This window comes from Colletes latitarsis, chromosome 8 (assembly GCF_051014445.1).
Source record: "Colletes latitarsis isolate SP2378_abdomen chromosome 8, iyColLati1, whole genome shotgun sequence".
NCBI lineage: Eukaryota > Metazoa > Arthropoda > Insecta > Hymenoptera > Colletidae > Colletes > Colletes latitarsis.
In genome coordinates, this window is record NC_135141.1 from 24,999,458 (window position 1) to 25,025,519 (window position 26,062).

The 26,062-nt window shown below is 44.2% G+C and overlaps 1 protein-coding gene across 1 annotated transcript; it reads right to left on the bottom strand.

Annotated features, from left to right (window-relative positions):
- Positions 1-1,455: 1,455 nt before the first annotated feature.
- On the bottom strand, positions 1,456-25,597 carry LOC143344419 (nose resistant to fluoxetine protein 6). Its single transcript, XM_076770458.1, has 14 exons — positions 24,788-25,597; positions 21,257-21,447; positions 19,318-19,526; positions 8,650-8,885; positions 8,399-8,569; positions 8,031-8,124; positions 7,846-7,965; positions 7,514-7,679; positions 6,782-6,957; positions 6,267-6,396; positions 5,031-5,348; positions 4,549-4,712; positions 4,286-4,469; positions 1,456-1,505 (listed from the first exon to the last, which is right to left on the bottom strand). Exons 1-12 carry the CDS (start codon positions 25,269-25,271, stop codon positions 4,587-4,589), a joined length of 2,421 nt encoding a protein of 806 aa, XP_076626573.1. The 5' UTR covers positions 25,272-25,597; the 3' UTR covers positions 1,456-1,505; positions 4,286-4,469; positions 4,549-4,586.
- Between the last annotated feature and the right edge of the window lie 465 nt (positions 25,598-26,062).

Consider the following 26,062-nt stretch of genomic DNA (forward strand, 5'->3'; position numbering starts at 1 on the left):
TCGAGTCTCACGGCGGAAGAATCGCGCTGTAGAATTGAGAGACGACGTTCGTACCCTCCGTATAGGTCGCGCAGAAACTCGGTGCAGTCCCGATGGGGCAATCGTGACGCGTCATAAATCGGTTTATTTATCGACAATGGACGCGTTTGCGGTAAATGTGTCCTGGCGGTACGATACGAAGACGATTAATGCGCGATCGATCTGCTCGGTGACAAGTCAGTCGCGTTATCGCGTTCCTGTCCTTCGCGAAGTTAATCCGACGATGTGCGCGTGACACTATGAAAGCGGCTGCGTCCTCGACAATGCAATGGTTCGAGCTTCTCTGCCACTGTTCAGCCTGTGATTCGATCCAACAGTTAACCTGCTTAATTAAACACGTAAAAACGTCCTAATCGACTGCAAATCCTCCCTTCTTCAATTTATATCTAGCATTGTCTTACTAATTCGATCAATTTTTCCTCGTTCAACGTTCGCTCTTCCGTAATAGCGCAAATGCAGAACGAGCTCTCTGAAAATTCGTTGACAGCGAACGAAACAATGGGCATGTACGAGCTGTGAAGTTTTTCACGAACGACTATGCATTCGGTCACTGGGCTTAATTTTCGAGTGGAAGTTTAACATCGCGTGGACATCTAGGCCATTAGCGAGTATTTTGTGTCGAACGTTTAGATTTTCTACGAGAGATTCGAATCTGTTGAGAATTTAATAGCGTTCTACATTCGTACGAGAGGGTGGTTTTGTTTTACTTAATATATATTCGGGGGTAATTAGAGCTGTTCCGAGGCATCGAAAAGCGTATCTGCGGCGGACGTCTGGAGAAGTTGGCCAAAAATCGACGATGAATTTCGGGAATCCAATTTGACCGTAGCCGTTTCGTAGCAACAGGGAGATACGCCTAAACTGGGTTGCCAATCTAGGAATGCTCGCAGTTGTATTTGCATTAGGCTCTGGCTAACTACTGGGGAGCCAAGTACCACAGATTAATTGCATCTATTTACGCCCGAATACAAATTCGGACTGCGATTGATCTGCACTCGACTTCATTAACCTGACATGTGCACGATCCCACCGAAATTTCCATCCCTTTGCCTTTTCGTATTATCTGTTTATTTATTTATGTGTTTAACGAAACGTACCGTTTTGTATAGAGAGTCAGAGACTGTACAGAACGGGCAAAAGGACATTGGGACAGATAATTAATCTGTTAGTTTATCAAATTTGTGTACGTCACTGTGAACATGGAAATTTCAGCGATCGTTGATTCAAAGTCTGGTTCATTTACATTTGACAACAATCGTATACTCTTTACTAATTTAGATTACTTCGAGTATGAATTATTTGTCCAAAGCAATCTTCTTTCGAAAGATTCATTGACCTTTCAGGAACGTTAGTAAACATTTTCAATCAAATTCTTAGGACATAAGTTAGATATCCACGTCGTAGAAGTCAGGCTTCTCGCGATGTCGTGGCTCGACTGCGGACGTTCCCCAGAGACGTACGGTGATCTGAAATAGATGAAATGAGAATTTTCGTGTTCAAAATTGATGTCCACACGGAATAGACTTCGATCAAACGGCTATCTTAAGGAACAGATCGATTTTTAATAACAGTCTATTCTGTGGCGGTGTGTATTTTACCCAAAATCTAATTTTTGTTCCAATTGTGCTCGCAGCGACGAGAAACGCGGTTTGGTGAAAAACGCGTTTCAAGTTAGTGCCTCGTTCGCTGCCTACCTTTAATCTCTCGAAACTCCAGGAATTTTCGGAATTACACTTTGTGATTGCAACGAAATATTCTACTCGCTTGGAGCTCTCGAATTGTATGAAAAAAAATAATTGGATATAACTCTGGTTTAATGGTTTTGTCAAAGGGGCACGATAGGGAACCTTTGTCCGGACCAATTATTTGAAAATGCGGATCAATGAAAAATCGTAAAACTATTAAAATTTTGAAGCTATATTTCTTCTCCAGTGTCAATATTTCCCAATAAATGGCCTTTGCGAGAAAACAGTGATGGCCAATTATCCGAAAAGCTCGATGTGCTCCACGATTTATTCGGATAATAAAGCCTCTCCATTCAAGAATAAATATATCGAAACATTCAGACGTGCACAGAGCTTTTAAACAATTCACAGAGTACAATATTCTTTTATGTTTTGAGGAAAAGATATTCATTTGGATATCTTTTATAAACTAAAACTCACTGCACTTCATTTCCCCAGCGTCAGTGCCTTAATTTTAACTTCTACATGCAGAACGAACCGGGAGAATCTATTCATGAAAAGAAAATTAATGGTTCCGTGAAAAAAACTCAATAAAATTTTATCATCAGAAAGGTAGTTCCGTTGCGGAATTCAGCTTCTTTCCATGGACCTATTTTTTATCTGTCACAAAAGAGCTACAATCTGTGCCACATTTTGGAGTCACCCTCTATCGAAACTCCGGTTCGATTTATTCTCGAAGATGCGTAGAAAACAGCTGCGAAGCCAAGTCGTGTGAAATTGATAGCTACATGCTGGGTATTGTCACGAGAATATGGAAAAAACGATACGTAAATATTACGGCCGTGTCGCGCGAACGATGAACATTATACGGCCCGTAATTGACGGGACGTTAATTGCATTACTAATCGCGTACTTCCGTGCACGGTGCGCCACGCGAGGATCGAAAGCGTGTTCAGAAATACCGTATCAGAAATTACCAGGCTTATATACACTCGAGCATGTAGAATGTGACGGAAAAGTATTCGCGAATAAAAAATGCCCGAGGACAAAAGAATTTCTCGATTTAATTTCTGCTTCTTGACCCGCGAGGATGGAAAGTATTTTAACGGGGAAAAGTGTCGAAAACACGTTTTTAGACTCGAATCTGATAAACTCGTTACTTAAACCATCGTTATGGACGTGTACCTTAAATGTTGTATGGCAATTGAAATAGTATCTTCGTTAATTGGTTTTCCAAACCAATTAAGTCAAATCGTTTTAATTTAGTATCGCTGGTATATTTGGTAAAAAATCCTTTGTTTCGTGGAAGCTGCGACCCCTGTGTGATGCTTTGGGGAGCACACGTTGGCGATAAAAGTTTCGCTTTGCTCGTTTTGCGCTGAAAAAACCGTGTCGTTTGATAAAAATTACAGCTCGTTACTCGCTGGGCCGAAAAAGAGAGACTTCCTCGGGGCATTTAATTACGTCAGGTCGTAGTAGGACGTGCAAGCAAATAATATCATAAATTTTATAATTCTTGCCACTTTCTTTTACCCAATATCTGTTTCGTTAAATGCGATTTATCAAAACGTTAAACATAATCTTTCGTTTCTCGCGTGTGCCTCTTTTATTTTTTTGTAAAATCGAGCAAACCGTGGACCGGTGTAAAAAGTTGGATAAATGTTAGTTCACGATTACGGTCCAAGCGTCGACCATGCGACGAAGGTTGGATAAATATTGCTTCGTCCCCTTTTCATTTACAAATAGCGAAATAAATTTTTGGTCGACCTCCGTGGAGTATTCGTTGCGTGAAATTAAAAAAAAAAATATCCGACGTTTGTGTTTATGGAATGGACGTCATCGTCTGCTTTCTAAGAGCATACTTTCCTTCGACCCTGGCTCTCGAAAGCGAGGACTATCGATTGTACTCACTTAGTCGAAGTTTTGTCTTAAAATAGAACCGCGTCGTCGCGTTTATCCATGCTTTCAGTTTCTTCTGTTTTCCTTCGGTACTCGACAAAGCTTTTCTCCGCTTTCATATTTCTTTTTCCCTCGAAGTTTCCTCGTCGCTGACCGTCGCAAACATTCTTGTCGAGCAGCCTTTCGAGGCCAACCGGAATCGCACGGGGACCAAAGCGACGCTTTAAATAAAAACCGTTCGGGGAGACTATTAGATATTTTTTAATAAAACGACGCCGCCGAAAGAGGCTCGCTTGCAAAAATAATGTTTAATGCTGGAACAAGTTAATGAATATTTTGCACGTAACGAGCTTTCGATGATTAACGCAGCTGCATTGTGGAATAGTTCTCGGGACTCGCTAATTAAGCCGCTGGTGTCCCGGCTGAAAAAGAAACATAAATTCCAGACCTTTTTAATTAGTATTGGATTTTATATTCACGCATACTTTACAAAAAGGACCTTAAGAGTACGAAACTAATAATGAAGAAGAAGAAAAAAAATATATTCTTCGACTTGGCGAGCCCATCGTCGGTACGCGTGAGCATAATTTACAACAAAAATATTCACAGAATGGGGAGGTCTTGGGGTCCGTGTTCCTCTCGAAACTAAACCGAGAACGGACGTCGACAACCGTTTCCCGATGAACACGCGACGACTCTGTGCCATCTAATTTTTCAAGCCACGCGGCGGCTTTGCATTGTCGAGGAAAATGGATTCCACGATAGCGGTTTCTATTCTCTCCTGAAAACATCCACCAGACCATTCTGGTTACGGGTTTCCCTTCGTCGGAGGACTACAGTTATTTCCTGCGAAATAAGAGAGGATCGATAACGCGCCCTTAATAATATGCCTATTCCGAGTGCAATCAAAACGTCCATTACTTACCGTCGATCGCGCGATAGACTGCGTTCGATCCTTTTCTTCTACCTTATCCTCTTCTTCGAGATAAAAGCAATCTTCAGCAAATTGACTATAGGCGCCTCGAGCGCGATGGAGATACAGAACGACATCAAGTACGAAGCCACCAGATTTCCAAGGTACAAGATGAGCTTGAAAAGTAAATAATCCTTCAGTCTATTCTTCAAACAGAGTCCTGCATCCTAAGCATACTTCGATCTACAATCCCCATCCGGGGAATAATTATGGGTTGGTTAAGTTTTAGGGTCCCAAAAGAGTGTTTTTAAAATATGCTTCGTTCCCTGGATGTTAGGAGCTACTATTCTGACTAATGATATAAATAATTCCCCGACGTATTAGCGTCAAAGATCGAGGGGTAGTTTGAAATTCGTTTCGCTTCGGGCGGTCCTGATCTAGTTAGTCGAAATCGTTTACCTTAACGAGACCTCCTCCAGACTGGCTCGACTCACCACAAGATTGTTGTGGAGGTGCAGCGGGCCATCCATCTGGGTAACAGTGATCATCATGATGACAGGGTGCACCAAGTATGCGCAGTAAGTCAACCTCGAGAGCGGATACATCAGCCGGAGCGACAGCAGACTGTCGATCATTCGCGCGGATCCGGTGCAACATTGAATAACGATGAAGGATACACCCATCGCCCAGGCGGTGTGTCCTAAGGCGGCGTACACGGAGCTCAGACCCACGGTTAAATTTCCGGGGTACAGGCCGTAAACTACCGAGAACATCACGCCGCCTGATAATAACCAGCCGATCGTTCGCGCGATCTAAAACAGAATAGCGATGTTAAATCGCTTCGAATTTTCTACCGATCGTTGAGTAATCGTCCAAATGAAACGATAACGCTCCAAAACGACCATCTCTGGTCGTCGCTAGGGGCAAAAGAACGTTTATATAACTATCGATCGAGAAACGTTATTTAATCGACGCGTAATTGGATACCGTAACGAACGCGATTATGCACGAATAGTAACTGATACGTTGAATTTGTTTTATCCTCCTATCGCAATTAGAACGTTTCTGGCGAATTATTCAGGAAGTCTTGAGGAAAATTCTGATCGAAATAAAAAATATTGGAAAAGTCGTTCGAAAAACGGGAATTTCGGAAAAACGGAGAAATTATGAAACTGTTATTACACAGGAGAGCAACAGTTATATCGTGCCTAGTTCGCCAAGTATGGGGCCGCGCACAATGGCGGAAATTGACTGCTTTAATTGCTTTTCGGGAAAGTAATTAACTACCATACGTGGCGAGTTGGAAACTGTTTAGCTCTCCTATCGCAATGATTTTATAATATTTCCGCTTTTGTAAAAATGTTTGAAAATTAATGCAACGAACACGCCTAAAGGTTAAAATATCATATTCGTCTTTCTTTGGATGGTGAATTGTTCTCGAAAATCGCCCAGAGAGTTTACCGAAGATTCAGCGAAACTGTAATTATTTTACGGGAAAGCAATCAGCGACTATAATTATAATTCATGCTTGGTAAACAATGGTACTCGTTCTGCAGTTTCGAGTCTTTATCCGAATATTGCTTTGAAAACTGTGTCTTGTTTTTGTTATTATTCATGATGGACGATAGGGTAATAGTGTCTCCTCCTTAGAGACCGTTTTTTCACCCCGAAAAAGCTTTCTAATCTTTGTTAAGCTCGAGCTCGAGCGTTTGTCAGACCGTGGTGCTTACCAGCGGCAGTCTCAATTTGCAATTCGTCTTGAAGAGAATGTAGCCGGTGATAATGCCGACAAAGTAAGGGCCGGCCCTCAGCCAGGGTTTATCGTAGAGCTCGTCGAACAGGGCGAACGGTTCTTGGATTCTGAAAAAAAAACGAAGAGAATCGAGCTTTATGTGGGAACACGGTCCTGGGTAAACAAAAAATGGAAAACACGGTACACGTTCGAATCGCTGTAATTACGAGAAAATTATATCGTCGAGTTCGTCTGGAAACTAGAACACCGGGCGTTCGATTATTAGATATCGGGAACGGAACCGTTACGTTGACCGATAAAGTCTAATTCCGTCGAAGCCGCGCCGGGAATACGCGTCGCGAACTTCTTTTTACTCTATTAACGGAGAAATAATTCGATCCCGAACAAGCTGCGGGGTTAAACGGAGAAACGTTAATATTAAACGGGCAAGCGAATCCGAGCCTAGTTGCATACGCGCGAGGAAAGGGTCACGAACAATTGGCGGTTAATTACCTGGCCACGTAGTCGTTGGAGTAAGCCACGAAGAAGGTGGTGAACCACGAGGAGGCGATCAGGAAAAGAACGACGAACGCGATGGCCTTTAAATATTTAATGGACAGAAGAAGCAACAGTATCCCGAGAACGTAGAACTGCGTGTCGTTTGCCATGTACCAGCTCCACAGCATACACTGGAAAGTTGTTAATCAAGTATTCATCGGATAATTGCGTCAAGGTTCAACGAGCCCGGACTGGGTCGGGCTCGCGAAAGTGTCGGAAAATACTTGACTCGGGGAAAATCTGTACGCGGGAAGGCGCTAGGGTAATAGATCGAACAAACATTTTGATCGCGAATAACCGTTTCGATAGCCATTTATAAACTTTGTTCTTCGTTCGATCGCACTTTTGATTCCCGCGACAACTCTGATAGATCGAAGCTCGTGCGTCGAGGGTTGGAAAACAAGGGTCATTTAACCGCGCGATTCACCGACTATCCAATCATCGATGAAATTGATTTTAGGACGGTTAGACGACGTTCCGCGTTGTTCCGCCGCTTTGGAACTTTGTCCGAACGATAGAATTAATTATCGGAAAACGATCGAGACCCCGGCCATCTTCGCCGTCTAGTGTCTTCCGGCTACTCGTACGTCCTGCGGAAATTTCTTTCGATTTAGTCGTCTTTCCCTCGGTGTTTGAGATCCATGACAAGATCGTTTATTTTTTCACGGTCTTTCCTATGACTCTTACCATTTCCGTTCGAGGGTACAACGAGTTTATGTAGAGAGCGTTCCTCCACCAGAACTTGTCGCAGGTGATGTGATCGATGATCACAGGCGAGAACACGGTTCTTGCTTGAGCCTGCTTTATGGCGATCTCGTTGATTCCCAGGACATACAGGTACGCTGGTGTCAATCTTGGGGAAAAGGAAATCGAATGTAGTCAATCTGTCGAGATTGGGCAACCTGGATTCCTGAGAGAAACGTCTATTTTTTGTTGGGAAGATTGGGTCTCCTTGTCTGCACGCGGAAGTTTGATCGATCGTCTAGTTTCCAAGGTTCGCGGTGAAACACCTCGCTCACCTGATAAATCTGTACAGGACCATGATGATAAATTTGTTGAAACACGTCTTTAGGAACGTGTCGTTGTCGTTCTTCAAGCTCCCGGATGATCGATAGAAGAGTATCGTAACCAGCAGGCCGCTGAAAGTATCGCGTTCGTAAACATTTGCCCTTCGCGTCGTTACTTGTCAATGTTTCGTTCGTACCTGATAAAGAAGAACGTGTCCACGGAAAACGTGGCGTTGCTGATCGTCTGGAACATGAAGTTCCGCTCGGTCACCGTGCGCAGCGTCTTGTTTTCTAAAAATCACGACAGAAAATAGTAAAGTTCCCTTAAAGTTTGCCAAGATTACGAGGACCAATCAGACTCGCGTTCCTTTTGCTAGCGAACTTCTCGCGAACGATCATGCTCTAATTACGGTTCTCAACCAACAGCGATATCCTGATTGCAGCAATTACTATTCTCATTGCCGTTGGTTATCTCTGGAAATTGCTAGCATCAGAAATTAGATAAGTTCTGGTTCGGAAAGGGGGAAGTTTCGAGCGTGTTGCGATCCTCTTCGAGCGAGTTTACCTGCGATGGCGTACACCTGGAGGTAGGTGTGCACCATGACTACCCATCCCAACGAGAGTACTCGTAGACCGTGCAGACAGGTCAGACTCTCCCTGGCCGCTGGTTCCGTGCTCAGAATCTTGCTTCCGTTCGCGATAGGGTTGAAAGCTGTCAGACACTTGAGCCACGGTCCTGGGGGAAAGAAAGGAAAAGAATCACGGTAGGATTAAAACGAAATGGGAAACCTAGCGAGGACGAACGGAATCCAGCACCTTTCCTATCTTCTTTTTTCGGTCGATCTGGCAGGACTTTCTGCAGACTCTTCCCCTCGCAGTCCTCGCCCATGGTTATCCGACGATCCTGATTTAGGTTTTTGTTGGAGAAATTGTCGAGTCTTTCGTTATTGTTCGAGACGCTCGAGGATTCGACGTCCTTCGAGCTCGGTTGCGTCCCGTATTCGTAGATCGCCGCGCACAGCATCAGCAGGATCAACACTCCTCCGACACCTCTAAAAAAATAAAACGAGTCAGGTGTCTGGCCCAGACAAAGATGATAAACGAGATAATAAAAGGGACAAACGCGACGAAACAAATGGTAATTCAACGCGTGACTTCTTGCTGAAAAGAATTCGACGGATCAATATTTACGCGAGTAATTTACGCTCCTTTTGTTCGCCTAATGGCCGCGCGAAGTTAATTTAGGCAACGCGTGGGCGCGAATTAATGAAATCATCACCGACCAAAATAATAAAGGGCGTAACAAAAGGTAAATACAAACTTTGGAGAAACTTTTTCAAGAGTTCATTTTGAAAATTAGTGTCGAAAGCACTTTAAACAGCTGAACTTTGAGTGCATTGTTTTAGAACCCTTTTCCAGAATAATAACACAGGGAAACTAATCCTGAATATGGGTCCGGTGCAGACCCGCGCGCGGAATTAACGAGTCCAGAAATTTATAACGTTGTATCTCTTTCTGATAGAAAATTAGCATCACAATTTTCAGGATGACAACATTACGACGTCATAATTAAGGGATCGCGTACGGATAAGCAAGGAATTTGGAATTCATTTGTATCGACCGTTTGTCAATTTGATCGATCGCCATGCAGAGATAAATCGACGATTCGCGAGTCTATTAATCATCGCGCTCGTAAATCATGCTCGCAGGCGAAGTGGCCTCTCGATATAAATCGGAGTTCTAAATGGACTTGGCTGTAAATAATTAAAGTCGGGGATGAATAGTTCGTCTGGTATCTGTACAATTTCGTAATGTAATGTTCCTATGGTTAGAATGGGTATAAATAACAGAAGACGTGCGAGTTATTACGATAATGCTTGTAACAATCCGCAGCGTCGATCTCGACGTGTGGAAGCACTCTCGGTGTCGAGTCATCAAACGTCAACGTTGACTTTTGACTCCATTGATACGAAAAGGAAGTCGAGACAGCCAAACGTGGCACAGTGTTGTCTTTCTAACCGCTTTTACTCGTGTTCTATCGGGCGTAGAAAGCCCGCCTCGTTTATAATATTAACAAATATTCCCCCCCGGTGGGTCAGTTGGTTTCATTGCGCAACAATGATTCATTTCCTCGCTTAAGTTTCTTAATTACCGCGTAAGAACACGCCGGCGGAAACATTCCTTCGATTAACCGCATTGTTCGTTCCTGCGGGGAGAAAGTAGACGATAAATAACGCTGGTTCTTATTCTCATTTTTTCCAATTAATCCCGCGACCGTAAGAACGAGAGAACCAATACGAGAAGCTCAGCGAGGAAACGGGAGGGAGACTTTGCAATCTCGCGATAAAAAAATGTTGATTTTCGTCAAAGGCCGACGACGGAACGAAGAATTTCCGGCTCCCAGAAGAACTCTGGACAAGAACTTCGTCCTTCCGGCCCGCTTAGCTGGATTTAAAACGCGAACCTGGAGATAATAAAACGGCAAACAAGTTTTTCACCATCGTTTTCGACGCAAAGCCACGTGGCGCGGTTCTACGCGACCGTGAAACAAATGGAAAGCGACGCAACAGCCGCGATAAAACTTACGACTTAAATTCTTACACCTCGGCTTATTTCCATTTCTCTTCTTAATCTTCCCTTTCTGTCCAGTTTATTCTTCAATTTGTTCTCGCGATAAAGCTTAAACCGTCCGGCGATTCGGTATAATGCCTACACCGCCATATACGTATATCGTTTTAAAATCATCTTTCGTTTAATCCCCGGAGTCTCTTTTACGGCCATGTTATTTTATTCTAGTACAGCGTTTAAACATTTTACAAATTGCACTTGACTCGATTAACCGTGATCTTGAGATCGTTTTTTGTTTAAGCTTACATTTATCGAACGGGTTAATCGTAATATATTTCCCAACGCGTTCGTCTAATGTATTCTGAAAATTGCGTACAATGTGTCGTTAAAAGATTGCGAATCTGTGTGCAGATACAACGTATCAAAATATGCAAAATGTGTGCAGAATATATGCAAAATACATGCAAAGCGTATGCAGAATATATGCTGAGTAAAAAGTAACTATATAATATTTCATATTACGAATGCTATTATTGTTGTTACATCACGTATTTTTTCATCGTAGTTAATTCAGTATGTGACGATTCGTAGATTGTTTTTGTGGCGTTGTATTGCAAAAATAAAATAAACATAGGCAAATATTTGAAAGAGAAACAACCTGAATGTATCGAGATCACCGTAAACACGGAGAGGAGTGTGTTTTGGTCGCGAGGAGCTGCGTTGGTTAGTGGATTGCTTCTAAAGAACTGCTTACGGGTCGAAGATGGTAGTTCCTATACTTTTCTATCCCTCACTGGAATCCCCCGGCGGCTGTAACGGCCACGATACGGTACAAATTTTCAATTTATCCGTAAATTGCACCGTGCAGCGAGCATCCCTTGAGAGAAACCAGACAGGCGAAGTAGAATCACGAAGAACCGACGCGACGCCCGATGTATCTGCAACCCCGAATCTCGTAGCTGTCGAAATGTCAATAACGACGCCGTGAAAGTGGATTCCGACGCTTCCACGTGCCTCGATCGCTATCATTTTTGTACTTCGGGCTAGCAACGAGCGTTCCATGTTAGCCATATCGAGGAATCATCATTATCTCGACCTTTTTTTGTACACTAGTCGTACGATCAGTAGGAACTGCTGAAACTTCTTTGGGTGAATAGTGTCAAAGTAAATGTCAGAATAAACATAGAAGGCAGCATAATTTATAATAGTTGTTAGGTTCACAGGATAAAGGATGAAATGCCCTTTAAAACGAGCGTTCGAATAAGTCGATAGCTTTATTAGTTCCGGAGATATAAGGTTCCGAAACGTTTGTTTACATCGCGAGATCAATGAACTCACGTGACCGTAGTAAATAGTAAACATTACGTCACTCGGTCACTCGGTCAGTGGGTCAACGTGTGAGAAGGAGGTCCGACGCGTCAGACGGAGACAGCGATAGCCGAATTACAAAAATTACCTTTTACATAAATTGCGATATCTCGAAAACGGAAAGTCCAATCGACAAAATTCAAAAGCCATTTCAAAGAAGGAGGTTCACCGCTGCCAACAGTGGCTCAATTATCAAAAAGCACTAGTAGCTTCGGAACTACACGCGTCCAAAGTTTTAGTATTTTTAATACGCGTTGTTAGATTGTTCTAAAACTGTGGAAACTAAAGATTCTCTCCTTTCGTCTTTACTGTACATATATTTCCTATTTACCTCGAAAGCTAACCAGAATTTGGTAACAAATTTTGTCCAGTTAAAAAAAAAATATAATCATTCAATGATTTATATTTCCGGTCGTGGTACGCAAGACAGACTACATATTTTTCTCAGAAAACAAACAATAAGAATAGATGTGAATATTGTAAAATTCATTGTACGTATACTATAAGAAAAGTCGTCAAGTTAAATTGACGCTAAAATAATATTGTGTGTTAGAAATTCTGAACGAAATTTTAAAAACGGTCATTTCACCGGGCGCGGTAGATTTAGTGTTAATGGTTGCTAATAAAATCCTAAGTCTGGCTCTGTTATCCGCGATCCCGTGGAAAAGTTTTCAACGTTATTCATAAATTTAAATTAACTCCCGACGATCGACCGTGTTCGTGACTCGCTTCGCGGAATTATACAGTACTCCATTTCTTCTATTTGTATTTAATTACATTCGCACCATTATGCGTGTGCATTTGCGTTGCAGATCCACCGTGGGATCTCGCTCGACGTTCCTGCAGCAGCGATCTTGACTTCTTCCTCGCCGATTCGGCGATTAGGGTCGCTAGTCGAACGATGAACTTAAAAACTTAGTCGGGAAAAACTATTACGCGAATTGATTTTTTGTCAGAAGAGGGATACGTGGATTATTTTAAAAAATTGTTGGAAATCGTATGTAATCAAATACGTCCAAGCCTGTTATTGTTCGTAACATATTCGGAGGAATAATTATATTTATTAGATACGAAATGATATTCGTGTTGCGTTAAAATATAAACGTCATCCGTATTCCAGCGTTGGACCCCTGTGGATTTTACGTTAACCATATCTGACGATGAGTGACGCGTGAGGTTCCGTCACCCATTTCTGATTAACGTTTAACTTCCCCAATTAGGCGTGAATTTCCCTCGCCGTGCGATCAATCTCAATATTGCAGAAATTGTCGAAGTTAAATCGCTATCGCGTCGACAAGTTGTCGCGACTTAAATATTTAGTGACTTCGAGTGCAAAGACACCAACGATTGAAACAGATTAGAATTAGATATGTCACGGGCAGAATAGTACGGTTGTACGTAGTGGATAGCTTGACTGAATTATACGAGCCACAGTGGTGAAAAAATCGCGGCCTGTGCAGGACTCGAGCGCGAATTTAGCGCGGCAGTTAACGCGTTATACGCAGACCTCCCGTCGACGAACCATTAGAATCGATCGGTCGCGAATCCGGAGAGAAGCGTCGGATGAAACCCGCATTCGTGTGGAATGTGCACGATAATGCAACCACTTTCACGTGCTGGCGCTCAAAGGCTTTCAATGATCTTGCGTAACGCGTTCAAGGCACACGTGCAATCCTGCGCACCTGTCGATACGCGTTCCGACACGTATTCCGACGATTTCGAGCCCGGAAGAACCTCTCGTTCATTTTTCAAGAAAAATTAGGAAACTTATTGCAGATACAAAAATATCTCTTCAGCCTTGAAACCCATTGAAAGAAAATTTAAAGCGTTCGTAAACAGAGCCCCTCTCGGATCGAACTGTGAAATTTGAATTTGAATTTGTTTAAAATAAACGAAATAAAGATTACGAAAGCCTCGACGAGCTTGAACCTCGTAAAGGCGATGCAAACGACCGGGGTCTCGTTCTCTCTTCTGTTCGTGCGAAAGTGCAACGATCGTTGCATAACTGCATAGAACCGGTTCATCATCGAGATGGTTGCGTGAAAAATGTCGCGCTCCGACCTCCGTGAATTTCGTTTCTGCGAGCAGCGAAAGTGTGCACGTCTGGATCGCTGTTTTTCAAAATAGTCGTGATAAAAATCCCTGGCATCCGCGGTGTTCGCGAAGTGTCGGAAGAAAATTAAGCCGATATCTTCATTTTCGCCGAGAAAACGGCTCGCGGCAGTTTATTCGGACCCGCATGGCGCATGGCATCCGAAACATTTTATCCCGGCGCCTTTCCTTCCATCAAGGATCCACCGAATAAGGAGAGACAAGTGGTTCTTGTCTATAAAATCTCGCGTTAAAACAAACAGGTAGAAATTCGCGCGCTAGAGATGACGTAAAAAGAACATAAATTGTAATCTGTGTCAACATGTTGCATTAACGACGCGTGTCGTAGATTGAGATCATCGTTTTAATTAGGATAATATCGCCATTTCGCGTAATGAATATAACTGCTTTCGTAGATTGAGTCTGAAAGTTTTTAAATTATATGCAAATCCAATAGCGTCGATTTGAGATACGAAAGGCCAACAGTATATGATTATTACGCGGAGCTAAACGACCCTCGTTATTCCTGGCCTTTTTGTTTCGCGCATTTTCAACGCTTCGTTAACTCTTTTGGCCGTTTTATTGTCTCACGGATCATTTCGAGACTTAAGTGTTCCTAATTGGACCCCATATACAGTGACGTGGAGTACTCTGTTATGTTTGGAATCGGTCAATTTCTACCACTGCGCTCTTTCCATGGTCAGGAAGCAACTTTACGACTCGTCTTTTACGGGAATCCGTAGCCCTGGCCTTCGAAACGAATGTCAACGATGATCGTGCATCGATCCTCGCGAAAGGAAGGGACTCGATCGCGCTGGGAGCGAGCGGTATCGCTGAAAACGGGCCGTTAGATTGTAACTCGCCTTGGAACTTGAACGTGCTGCTTCTTATTTTATAGTTAATATGCATTGCGTGCAAGGACGTTTCGAGGTGCAAGGTTCTATTAATATCCCACGCGAGTCGTTAATGCCAACGTAATTTGCGGTTAGCTAAAAGTTCGGGATCGTAAGTTAATGCTCTCGCGGGAATTCGACTCTGTGTTCGCTATTTCGCGAAACAACGACCGCCTCCTGTGATAGTCAGAGAGCAAAATTTAAGGGTGAAAAGTAATATTTAAGTATGGAATCTGACGCTACTGACTGCAAAGAAATAAAAGAATTAATATTTCCGGTTCACCAAGCTCTATAATGAGTGGGACTTTTATCGAGTTCGATTCCAGCGCGAGTCTTCTTTCGTATTGCGAAGATCAGCGACTCGAGGCTGTCGGAACGCAGCAGGGACATTTCTTCTCGCGAAATCTATTAAAGTTCAGCGTGGCGGAGCGTCGAATCCTCGGCGAAGTCTCGTAAAACTACGTCGGTGCCAGGCGTCGGGACGTTCTTTCGTGCTTAATCCGACTCGCGCGAAATCAATACTTCTACCCGACGATGAGCGTTTGAACCTCCTTAGAAAAGTTCGAAACATTCGTTTTGCGTATTACTTGAAATCGGATATTGGAAGATCTTCCGAAGTCCTGATAATCGTTGATCGTTGTTGAGCAGCTTCACGAAGTTCAAAATGCAAAACCATCGGACAACGACTTCGATCATCGGCTAATTCGTATTCAAACGGTGACGATTGCCTTACAAAATAAACTAAAAGTTCACAGTATCACACTCTCGAACCCATCTCGGATAATTCATCGTTTATTTAAAACGAATTAACTCGCACAAATTGAAGCTGGCACGCGGCTAATTAAAACAGAAAAACAAACGCATAACGCAGAAACGAAAGAGAAGAAATTACTTACAAATCTAAGGTCAATGTAGTAAAAATAAAATCTGGTTACGTTATGTACGCCGATAATGAAAAGCCATTAGTCCGAAACCAGTCAAACCGGCAACGATACGGAACAGAGAAAACAAAACAATGACATCTACAACGTGATAGACATTAGTAAATATCCCACAGTACTAGTTCCACCGGGTACAGCCTTACACTCTCAGCAGTCCATTTATTTCGTTCTAGTAATCAATAAATTGTTACTCGATAAAGATCTAAATCAAAGATCGAAACGTTGATAACAAAATCGTAATTCTTGCGATCGTAACGACCGGCAAACGTACATACCAGGTTATTAGGAAATTGAATAAATTAGCACATTATTAATTTTTTCAACGATACGCCTTATTTACACTTTCAAAGATATTTCAACGTTTCGTGAAGAAGTACTTTCTAAACGTTCGAGACTTTCTAACGCCTTAAGACTTTCGTGATCTTCCTATACTAAACAAGATCCGATTTCGAAACTGACGTCACAGGTATCCTTGGTCGGTCCTCGAACAACAATTCGCAGTAAATGTTTTTCATTACAGGTTGGAACGTTTGTTTTGGAACCTCTTCGACCTCCAATCGGAGCTCGCTGTTGCCTGGCTGAAATCCGGGGAGAGAAGCAACCCTGACTGTGAAGCCTCGCGAAAAATGTTTTGATCGTGCTAGTTTCCTACCTGACGTTCGCCAGTGAACTTGATCTCGCCGTCGGTGGTAAGTTGCCTCGTTAATCTCTGCTCTCGACAAGCTTCGAACGTTGCTCATACGCGTGTGAGATGCAGAGTGTGTTTCGTGGTTCGTTTTGATTACCGAACACCCGCTTTCTCCCGCTCTTTCCTCGTGTGTCGTAACGTTATTTATGGAGTTTTCATTGACTGGACACGTCGGGTACCCCGGGGACCTTCGACGATATATTTTCGAGACCGCTTTTGTTATCGAAGTTTCGCCTAAAAGCTATCGTCGAGACGTCGGTTCGTAGACGTTTGACCGACGTCGTTGCAAACCGCGACGCGACCGCTCCTCGTCGTTGCGTAATACACGCGATCCCCCGGTGACTTCAACAAAAAACCATAGCTACCATCGGTATGGTAAATTGCGAACAGTTGTGCAAGTAGACCGACGATCCGCATCTAGTAATTTTTTCGTTAGAGGGCTGACGCAATCGTCGTTACGCCGTGGCCCGATGTAACCATGACACGCGGGTTGCATAATGTCGCAGTTGGGCGTGTTCGATCGCACAAATCGTTTCTTTATGGGTTTTTTTTTCCGTTTCGTTGAAAGTGGAACGTGACGGATAACGTATCTGTTGCGTACACTACGGCCTTATTCGCGAGAATTTGGCACTCGACGAGAAATAGACGCGCTCTTCGAGTCGTTGCACAAGGAAGACGCACCTTGATGTTGCACGTTGTGTAACAGCAGGAATTTCGTCTCGGAAGAAAGTGCAGAAAGTGTGCTATGCACGTGAGTGGTCGTGTGCGAACGTACACGATCGATTCGAGCAACGATTGGATTTTAGCAGCCACCAACCCAGGCGAACCCGAACTAATTGGTGAGAAAAAACTAATTACAAGAAAATTCTACGCGGTTTGAAATTTCTTTTCTACAAACTTCGGCGAGCGAAATATAATCAATGTAATAGATGGTTGCGAAAATTTTCCAACGCGTGGTTCTGACCGAAGTCAATTATTTTGGTTGCGTTAGGAGCGAATTCTGTGCCACCGCGCGCAGGTAGAAATTACGCTCTTTGGTGCCTAACGAGGCAAACTGAAAACTCGTACCGTCATCGTGCAACTGAAAACGCTACATTATGTTCGACGGTATTAACACAGCCTCTGAAAGGAGGAAAGTTTAACGAGATACGGGGCTGCAGCGGATAAGAGGCCACTTCTTTTCTTTTCTCCCGTGTGTGTCGTGTCTCAAAGTACATAACCACTTTCGTTTAAGTGGCTCACGAGTTTCAGAATGTTCACGGAACGTCGTAAAGAATTTATGAATTCAGATAACGAAGATTAATTACCGTGTGTTTAGCTAATTGTGTGATTTTTAAAATTATTACCAGAAATCTCAATCGTCGACCTGTCTTCGTCCAAAGTAACCTCGATGCATTATTTTTCTAGTATCCTTTCTTGCAATCCAAGCCGACAGCGATCCTTGATTTCGATGCAAATGCGAAACGAAGAGTTTTTATTATGTAAGTTAATAAATCCTCGGTTGCAACATTTCTTCCAGTTAACCGGTTGCGCCCGCGAATCCTACCATGGAATTATCCACATCTATCGACGCGTGTACCGACTTTTCCGTGCTTTTTTCATCGAGTGAATGTAACTGTTGCGCAAATTCCGGTCGTGTAACCGGAGATACACGATCGAGAGCCATATTTTTCGTGTATCGACCGATCGCGGCAGAACTTTCTAGCTGCGATTCCAATGCAAGTGAGAAGATTCCAGCTCGATCGTTGAAATCAAGATTCGACGAGCAAGTTCCGTGCCTTGAAATAACTTTGTAAAATTAGTATATGACGCGACAGGTGTCCCCTGTTGGCGGCGAATCTTGCGGAAATTCCCCAGTCGTTCGAACATCCGTATCGTGGATAAGTGTCATTTAAACCCACCGCGGACGATGTTATGCAAAGCGACGTTCGCGAATCGTGCAACGAATTTGTCAAATTGCTGTCGGCGATTCCTCCGTCTGGTGAAAATTTATTTATGAAACTTCCGGCCACTTTCTGTTGAAACTTCCTCGTGTAGTTAGCTACCGTGCTGAAAGAGCTCATCGCACAGTATTTTTCGTCGTAAACAGGATTTAATAGCGAAGCGAGACTGCATTGAAACACAAACGGGAACAAACGGGCCTATACAGTTTCGGATTCTTCAAGTTCATATTTACCATTCTCTGGTTTGGTGGCTCATTTTAATAGAAGAGCATGCGCGCCCTTTTGCCACAGATGTTCGGGCATTAAACCTCTCATCCTCATTATAACCATGTGGCTACGTATTCGGAATAAAAGTCATCCGCGCTTCTATATCCCCGTGAATGCAAATTTTACATTCGCTCGTAAACTAGCTTTCGAACGAGAAATTAATTCAGAAATGCGCAATTTTCATTCGTTACTATAAAATTTTCTCGAGTCTGCCATAAGTATCAGAATAGAAAATTATTATATTTCACGTGGAATTACGGGGTCGTAAGAGGATTTCAGTCGCGCGTAAGAATTTTGCAATGCAAATTGCGTAGATCGATTATATTCCTATATATTTTTTGTCTTCTTGGCCTATATATATATGCACGAAAGATTTTTATTTTCGGAATCGAGAGTCTCGATGCAATGGCGGTACCAGAATAGAAAATTATTATATTTCACGTGGAATTACGGGATCGTAAGAGGATTTCAGTCGCGCGTAAGAATTTTGCAATGCAAATTACGTAGATCGATTATATTCCTACATATTTTTTGTCTTTTTGGGGTATATAAATGCACGAAAGATTTTTATTTTCGGAATCGAGAGCCTCGATGCAATGGCGGTAAGAATGAAAGTTGGCTGGATCGCGTGTGGTGGCTATTAACGAGCGAATCACGGTTCGAAAATTTGGTTTGCGCGGCTGATTTACGGGCAACCGCGAAGGAAAAGTTTTTGCATTACTTACGAGAGGACGTACAACTTGGGATCGAGCCAGGGACTGTAATTGCTGGAAGGCACAGGCTTCACCGCAACGATGTGAATCTTCGGGCCGGTCGATCGATAGGTCGAATTGCCCTCTCGCTCGACCCGATCTGCGCTGGCTCTCAGCATCGAGGCTAGCGACGTCCGGTTGCACGTTGCTGGCAAACAGAGGCCCAAAAATAGCTGTCGAGTCTGAAAACGAAACGTTCACATTCATAAAAATCAAGTTTCCTTCATTTATAGCAAATACGAGTAGGAGTAACTGTGCATCGACTTTGTCATCCTTTGTTTCACGAATCGAAACGCACAGAAAACAATTCGCGAGGAATTTATCGAAGAGAGGTTAGAGAATAATATGACAAGATTTAATTAGGATGGGGGTGAATACCGCTCGATCCTGGATTCTTGTTAGTGTTCGCCGAGCAGATTTTATCGAAGATTTCTTCGAGCAACATCGAGAGGATAGCAATGTTCCGTATTATCAAATTATAGTCACCGAATAGGAACACCATAGCAGAATGTTTAACAGAACGAAAGTGGTCCTAACGCAGACGTAGACGGTATATAGGTCGCGACGCGTAATTCGTTTAAATTGTTCGTCCCGAGACACGTAATTCGCCTAAGTTCTGCGCGATCTTCGCGCGAACGTGCCACGTACTCCCGCTAAATTAATTTCAAAAAGCCAGTTCGGTGGAATTGGTCGTGGATAAATATGTTTCTAATATCTGTCGAGCGCAGTGAAATTGCTACAATCGAGTTATCGCCTAGTTTTAACGGAATTATTGTATTCGACTCCCTGGAAGTTCCATAATAGTTCTATTCAGTTTCTAAACGAGTTCCCTAGTTTCTCCACTTTTCATCCACCTTCGTCTTCCTAAGATTATGGAGAATCGTGTTCGAGCAGCTTCTGTGTCCCAATCCCCAGTTTACGATCTCGCAGACAGCGTTTCGAGACGATCGGTTAACATCGTCAGAACCGGATGCTGGTTCGATATTCGAACGCAAAGAGAGCAGAATGATCCCGGTGGAGAAGCGGTTGGTATCTTTTAATTAAATCCAAGTCGCGAGTTTGCAAGACAAATCGTAGCAGGAAGATTCAATTTCAGAATTAATCAAACTTCCATAATCTTCCATTCTCCGGGGCTTACATCGAACTCTGTAGTCGGTCTCTCATAATTCGTTTCCCTCGTAGGGTTCCCATATTTTTCGTCGCCGTTGTCTCTGCTTTTCCGCGACTCGGTTTCGCCCAGAGTCGCGGCATCGCCGGGAAAATCGTGACGCGGTTTCAAACCCGGTCGACGTAAGCCGGATTCTCCGACGCGATAATCCCTCTCGGATCGGAGGATTCCTGCCCGCCAGTGAAAAGTGCAGTTCCTGTTGGTAGAGTTCGGAACTTTCGGACCTCGAAGCGTCGACAACGATCGCTTATATTGCTTAGCGCGGTCGTCTGCTTCGTCCTTGGCTTTTTACTGTTTCCATTGTACCCCTTAATTTCAATTTAATTTCAATTACCCCTTGCGTTTATTAACTTTGGAAGTCGAATTTAAGGAAGGACTGAAACTTATTTGTGCACCTAATAAATAACGTCCAGGGGTCTGTTGACGTCTCCAAGACGTCGCGACGTTGGAGAACATCATCTGCGGAGCGAACGAATCGCCTCGGTAGATTAATTAGTCCCCGGACTAATTTCGTCTGGCGGATAGACGATCCGTCACGTGTCTCTGCGCCTCGCGTTTAATTAATCCGCGTAATAATTCATTGGTCGTTACAAATCCTCGCGTTATTCAGCTTCCGAAAGCCGATTAAAGCGCGGATTAGTTTAACGAATTGGCATTCCGTTGACGCGCGACGGTTGTTCTCCATCCGGTAAACGAAAGGAAAATCGTCGGCTTCAAACTTGGTGGCGCGAACTCGATACTTACGGAGAACTCGAACTCCTTGGGCAAAGTCAAATACATTCTGGCCACGTGGAATTTTAGCGGATAAGGCGGCCTTTCGTCGATCCCTGGCCGAGCTTCCGTAGCGTTCACTTCTCTGCAAAGGTTGCTCGAGCCGAGCCAAAAGCCGTTTCCAAAATGGAACTGCGACGAGTAACGGCCGCTTGCGTCCGACACTGCCAAAATAAAATTTAAGAAGCTTATTATTAAATTAAAACAACGGAACTTTCGATCGTCGTGATATTCCATTTATCGAAGGAGGTGAAAAATAGCGTTTGCGTTATAATTTAATTATAAATTGTAAGCCTAAGTTTCGAACGAATTTGAAACGATAGTGGAAAAGTTTTTAACGCTGGAAGAGAGACGCTCGTAACCGTAAATAATGTCTAAAAATAGATTGTTGTTTCCGAGGGCGGAAATGCCAGTTCTCCGGTGTATTTTCTTGTCCTCGTTCGTCCCGTGTTCTCGGTTGCGCAAAATTCTTCTCGCTTTCGAGGGTTGGATTACGCGAACGAACCACGCCTGGAAGGTTCATTGCCAGTTACGTAAATTGCCCGACGATTCGCGAGAGCGGAGAAAGTGCGGACGATCGAGTCGACCATCGCCAGGATGTTCGATAAACTCCTTCGACACAGTTCCGAGCGAATCATCCACGAGCGTGACGCTTCGAAAATCCTTACGGAGCCGTAGAGACCGTCGATTAACCTTTCCAGTCACGTGGAAGAATTTTATTGATGTCTGAACCAAACAATGCATTCAATTATTGCGACGAAGTCTCGTGGTATTTGTATAACGCCGGTGCAAATTGAATGTAAATTTAACAAAATGTAATCTCTGATTTTCAACGGTCGAATTAACGAATAATCGACACGTGATTCGATGGAGTCTGCAGCCTAGCGAAACGTGACGTACATTCCATATGGCGACCTGGGCGTTCGCGCTGCTTGAACGCGTGAAATAAATTAACGTAGATTATGTCTGATGTAACGCCTACCGCGCATCTAATACCGCTCCGTGCTGGCTGAAAAACCAATCTCGCGGTAATTTACGTCCCCGGCAGCCTTGTAAATGTTATTTCTCGAGTTCGTTGGCGCCTTAAGCGAGGAGTTGCAAAATACGATTATTCGAACGCGAACACTATGGAGTACCTGTTCTGTAATTCCTGACCGAGCCCCCTAACCCGTTACAGTTCTACGAACAATATTGCTGCAATTCCGTTAACGCGTTAGGTCCCAGTTTATCAACATATCGCGTTAAACGCACCAGTAAAACTCTGGCGAACGTGCATTGCGTAACATTCGTTTACTTCATCGGCGCAGGTTTGATCAATATTCGTATTGTTATTGTGAAACGTCCAGCGATGGCGCCGCAAAAGTCACGCGCCTGGCTTCATCGTTTATATTAAACCAGCCTACGCTGGAAAATTCTACGTTCGACAGCCTCGATCAGGTTTCTCTACAAATACTTCGCACGGACTGCAAACAAGATTAATTGAATGCTACGATACGAGAAAACGCTTTTATCAAATCAATTTAGTAACTTTCTTGTTAAAGTTTGGTCCATAGGTGCGAGAATCCATAGTTAGATTGTTATTGATTGTCCGTGAGACTGAAAATCTGAATCGAGGTCGTATTTTAAGAGTTTCGTGGAACATGGCTGACTCGTCTGACTATTATTCGCTGTTTCTACTTCTGGTCCTCGTAGACGTCGATCGTGGTACAGTGTTATCCACTTTAATTGGGAGTAATTATTTAGAAGGACGCTTGATGGAAGGAGACGATACTGCTTTTAATATTTACTATCGTCGACGTAAATAGAAATAGCGAGCAATGGACGAACGCGGAGTTTCAAAATCGATTTCCTCGAGTACCAAGCTCCCCCGAATCTCCATAATTCGATATCTATTTCTATAGAATGAATCGATCTTTCAGGACCTATTTTATATATTTCGTCCCTCGTTTTCGGCGGTACCCCGCCCAAATAGATGGTAGCCCTGAAATTTAGTAATCTGCCACAGCAAATGCGTTATTCATCCCCCGGGGAAGGGTTGGAAGTGGACGTTGTACATCGAGAAGCCGAGGGTTGCGAAGGTAATGTCGCGTGCGGTTTTGGCGGCGATACTGGCCGATTTCGTCGCCATCGCCATCGATAATCTGGCCAGCCCGGTTGTTGTCGGAAATCATCGTAAATCTGGAAAGCCGTGGAGGCCGATTTAGCCCCGCGTCGCGACCGCAGCTTCGATCGATGCCCCGCGGTGACCCCTCCGCGCCTTTACTCGGTTTCTGTCTCGCGATAACGATCCGGAGCTAACCTAACACAGACTCCCTACGCTGAAATTTCGACTCTGATTCGCGCCAGACGCCGTTGATTTACCGGTTCCCCCCACCCTCGAGTTTACGTCGGGATTTTATAGTTGACCTTTCCCCGTGGCGTGACCGCCGCCGAAGGCCTTTGACTTTCTTAGCTATCGCGCGGAATTTCACCTACAGAACGGCCCTTTTCACCTTTCGTAATTAATGGAACGTTCTCGACGCGTTAAAAACGCCGCGTGTCGTGTAACCGCGTCGCACGGTATTTTTCCGAAGCGATAAACATCTCTAATTGTAGCATCTGTTAAACGGTGAGTCGCGACGAGGGGGCGTAAAATTTTAAGATGCGCGTATCTTCTCAATAAGGAGGCACCGAGCCTTGCATTGCGAAACAGGTTGTCGTTCGTCGGTCGACGGTAAATCAAATTATATAAAACGTTGGAGGCCTTCGCGCTATAGAAAGCCATTTCATCTATAACGCACTTTGATTTATTCCACGGTCCGTGTCTCGATTTACCCGAGTGGTACGATCGCGTAACCGTGAGTAGACGTTGCTGCGACTTTCGATTCGACTCGACGCGGGGATCGTTCCTTCGGGAAACGTTGCTGGAAAGTTCGAAACATTAAAGCAACGAGTTTTTGTTCCCGTCGAGAACGGGTACTTCGGTTTAGGGACGCGTTGGGAGCGCGAAAGTTTCCGGCGCGGCTCGGTTAACCCCCATCGCGGTTCCCGGATAATTACGTTCGCGTCTTTAACGCTCGTACCATTATTATCAACGGGAAAATATTTCAGTAGGAGGCTCGTAATAGAAAATAAGAAATTAGCGAGCGGTTCTGGCGAACGTTAATATCGTTCTCGTCGTTAATTGCGCCGCGGCGATAAAGCGTTTCGGAAGAAACGAGAACGCCGCTGCCGGCGCAACTATTACGGTAAATTGTAGTTTCGCAAAGTAATGAGGTATTTGGCAATCGAGCCAACGACACGGCACTCTGAAAGTTAGCGGAGCATGAATTTCTCGGGTCTGGCGACTCGATAAAACGACCAATACCCGCGCCCGACTTATCAATCGCGGCGAACACGCCCGAGTTTACGAAACACGCGACACGCGACGATGGCTGTTACGTCGCCATAAGTGTCGTTATTACCATTTCCCTCCCTTCGCGGGTGGAAATCAAAAAGGAACGAACGACGAGATCCTTCACTTACTCTTAGCTGCCCAAGGTTTCCCATCCTTCAGGGACTTTAAAAAGAATTCCAAGTCGGCCCTGCAATCGCCCTCAAGTTTTCCGGGTACTTTGGACCACTTTAACGGATCGTAAAGATCCGCCAGCCATTGGATACTGTTCGCCGTTTTCTCGAGCTTCTCCTTCATGAAATCCACGTCCAGATCGCCGCGATCCTCCTCCTTCTCGTCGAACAGTTTCAAGTTGTTCTTCCAATCCAATTCCGGGTTGTTCTTGCTGAATCCAATTAATCGGCCCTGTTCTTTCGGCGTTTCTTCGTCCTTGTAATCGGTGAAGTTCGAATCGGTCGGTTCCGTCGTCTCCGGCAGCTTGTCCCGCGACTTACCCAGACGCAGTATGTTCGATCTGTCTTTGGCGATCGTCGTGTGAACCACGCAACTCAGCGTCAGCAGGTAGCAACAAGCCAGGAAGCAAGTCATTTTCGAGGGATTCGCGGCCCGCTTCATGGATTATTCGTCTCGCGGAGGATCGACGGGTCTCTTTGGCTTCCTCGATCGCGGGTGCTTCATCGATTTCGAGAATTCCGATCGCGACGTACTTCGGGTAATTTTCGTCGGACGATCAATCGTCGAGATCGTCGAGCATGCTTGGGCTGGGGCCGTGGATCGTTGGCTCGAGCGCAACAACGGTATTGCGGACTGTTTACGACTCCGGAATGAGACTCACTTTCCTTTTTCACTCGATATATCCTATCAGCCTGGCAGTGCTCGATTATATCGTTAAACGTAATTTATATCGTGATTTTAAACGTCTTTGAACGCCTCGGTCGCCTTTTTTTTAACGAGAACGCGAGAAAATCGTTTGTAGATCGTTTGGCACGCGTTCGACGCGATCACTATCGAAACCGTTGGACAGTTTCCCAAGATGTGGAAGCTGTCCAGTGACGAGAACCAAAATCGACGCACACACGAGGCTAAGGATCACGCACTGAATGAAGCGAATCAACTTAGCAGTCGCGTTCACCCGTGGACAGCGGTCCCTTTCTCTCGACGATGTACTTTACCGTAGTAAATATATTTTCCTTCTTCGGCCACCGAACGCTCGCGCTCCTTGTCTCGTTTCCGAACAAATTCTCCGTACATCTCAACTACCGTCCTGTCGCGATTTTCTCCGTGTTTCGGTAACCTTCTTCCTTCGTTATCCTCCATTTTACGGTCGAGGAAGAAGCAGCTCCGAATCTCCGACCATGCAAGAAATCTCGTTCGCTATCGACCCGGACAACTAATTAGCTCAACGT

Bases quoted from the DNA above. Each gene is read 5' to 3' on its own strand.
- LOC143344419 (XM_076770458.1), bottom strand. From the start codon at position 25,271: ATGAAGCGGGCCGCGAATCCCTCGAAAATGACTTGCTTCCTGGCTTGT. The intron at 8,570-8,649 runs GTGCTGGATTCC...TCTTTCCCCCAG, and splicing joins GAAAAAAGAAGATAGGAAAG to GACCGTGGCTCAAGTGTCTG. The intron at 7,680-7,845 runs GTGAGCGAGGTG...CTTTTCCCCAAG, and splicing joins GTCCTGTACAGATTTATCAG to ATTGACACCAGCGTACCTGT.